The sequence below is a fragment of the Phytophthora parasitica genome, assembly GCF_000247585.1.
Source record: "Phytophthora parasitica INRA-310 unplaced genomic scaffold supercont2.13, whole genome shotgun sequence".
Classification (NCBI taxonomy): Eukaryota; Oomycota; class Peronosporomycetes; order Peronosporales; family Peronosporaceae; genus Phytophthora; species Phytophthora nicotianae.
In genome coordinates, this window is record NW_008648999.1 from 618969 (window position 1) to 621045 (window position 2077).

A 2077-nucleotide genomic window follows, 5' to 3' on the forward strand; every position below is an offset into this window, starting at 1 on the left:
AGCCAGGTAGCGATCCAGCATCGCGAATGTTGACCCCCATCGCGTCTCGTTGCGAAGTTTCGGACGAAGTGAAGTTTTCAGTCTGTTTCACAAAACAGTTAATATAAGTATTTACATTAAAATCAAATAAGACTTTAAAAACACTTACCGCAGCTTGGAAGCTTGAGTGATCGTGCGTAGCCGCCTCACTAGCGTTTGGACTTGTTCCAGATCCTCTTCATACGGCTCCAGAAACCGTCGCACCGCCAAATTCAGGTGGTGGCTGGCGCAGCCAACAAGCGGAACACCCATGAGGTGGGCCAAGCGCTTGTTGACTGCACAGTTGTCTCCAACAACGAACATGATGTTAGAAAGGTTATTACCAAAAATGGCAAAAAAAAAAAGCAGCTAGTGCAGTCATGTGACTCTCCGCGTTCAGCCGGTCATCGAGCCCGTTAATGATCGGGGCAAACGAGAGCAGGGGGCACTTGCGCACGCAATGCACGTCGTAGCAGCCGTACACGGCCAGGTAGTGCTCTCCATCCGTCAAGAATGACCCCAAACTTGTCCGGCAGCTCGGCACCGATTCGCTGCTCCACCGCCTTCGTGACTTTCTCCATGTCGCGAGAGATCGTCTCTTCGCACACAGGTGGCAAATTGGTGTAGCTACATAAATAGAAACAGTGTTAGCCTAAAACATCAAATTGAGTAGCAAATTCTGAACAGTACCTTCTCGTCGTCTCCATCTCCACGAAGGAAAATGGGAGGTTGCCCTTCACGATCCATGTTAGCCAGGCATAGCGATTGGACGCTTTCTGGCGGACCCATGGCAGCAGTGTGCCCGTCGCTGCAGCACTGGCAGCATCCATCTCGGCCTCAAAGTGGTCATGGTCAGACCGCACGTGGGACACCAAGTTGGTGTACCCAGTTTTGGCCACAAATTTGCGTGTTTTACCACAAGCCTTACAGACCTGCAGCCCGGTTGGCTCGCCATCTTCGGTCAAGTAGGGCTTGAAGTAGAAGGAGGCGACTTGCTTGGGGGTGTACTTGCTCTTTGAGCGCTGGGACGGCGTGACGGAGGAGGGCATGGCGAGTGAGCGTGGAGGGGGTGGGTTGAGGTATCTCGATGCAAATGGGAGAGTGAGAAATGGTTGGCAAAAGGCAAGTACTGCTGCACTCTCAAAACCAACCATTTTTAATGGTTGGGACGATAAAAAATAAGTTATGTACAAGTACACACAAAATCCTAAAATACACAACGTCAGCCGATAACATCCGTAAATAAGATATTTACTGAAATTTGTTCGATATATTTCCGGTAAATACATTTTTCGGGAACCCTGCCCACCATCATGCCTACCGCCCCACGCAGGAATCTTCAAAAGTTGTCATGGAAAGTTGTGGACGATTCCGTTCCGTTGGCGCTGGCTTCGAGTCCTTAACAATTCCTTATTTGCACGTCGACTTCTGTGCTCCGGGCTGATACTTTCACTGGGTCTGGTAGCTGGACTCCTCAGCACGCCACGCTTCGATACTGATAATCTGGACACTTTCGATAGCTGTCACTCCATGATAACACTTTCGGCTCCAATCTTCACAACACTGCCGTACGTTGTTGTGCTGCTTCTGCCGTTATCCAGTTTGAGACTATTTGAGCCATTCCGGAAGAGCTCGACCACTGCAGACAACGCTAAAATGGTGGGAGAAGACGATCACCCCTCTACAATCTCACGGACGATTCAGCGCGGCCTCGTGTTCCAATTAACCGAGTTATTGGCCGTGTATGTACTGCTCCACCACGTCACGTCGGCCATGTTCATCCCGGGTTCGTTGAGCGCGTCCACAACTTGCAACAGCTTTGTACCGCAAATACTCGCACTAGGAGCGTTCATTTGTTACTTCGGGCCGTTTGTGGTGCTCTACTACTTTGCTCGCTATCGAGACCACATCATGATGCAGACCGGAGCCTTCCAGGAGAGTGACCACGCTAGAAACTTCGAACGAAACACAACAGTCGACTCCTCGTTGCGCTCTACCAAGCAAGTAATGGCGGTAGTTCGTACCCGACTCTACCATGCGACGCGTCGAGGTGATCTAG

General features: G+C 50.6%; 3 protein-coding genes across 3 annotated transcripts in view; 1 reads left to right on the forward strand and 2 right to left on the reverse strand.

The window, feature by feature from the left end:
• Positions 1-144: 144 nt before the first annotated feature.
• Positions 145-342, reverse strand: PPTG_07864 (hypothetical protein; the record flags this gene model as incomplete). Its single annotated transcript, XM_008902242.1, has 1 exon — positions 145-342. The coding sequence occupies one exon, from the start codon at positions 340-342 to the stop codon at positions 145-147; it is 198 nt and encodes a 65-aa protein (XP_008900490.1).
• A 92-nt stretch (positions 343-434) lies between these two features.
• On the reverse strand, positions 435-1067 carry PPTG_07865 (hypothetical protein; the record flags this gene model as incomplete). Its single annotated transcript, XM_008902243.1, has 2 exons — positions 435-645; positions 709-1067. 2 exons carry the CDS (start codon positions 1065-1067, stop codon positions 435-437), a joined length of 570 nt encoding a protein of 189 aa, XP_008900491.1.
• A 481-nt stretch (positions 1068-1548) lies between these two features.
• PPTG_07866 (hypothetical protein) overlaps positions 1549-2077 on the forward strand; it is a gene marked incomplete at both ends in the record, with an annotated part of 2709 nt that continues 2180 nt past the window's right edge. The window contains one exon of the mRNA XM_008902244.1: positions 1549-2068. Coding sequence (XP_008900492.1) covers positions 1549-2068 — 520 coding nt within the window. The remainder of the gene's footprint in view (positions 2069-2077) is intronic.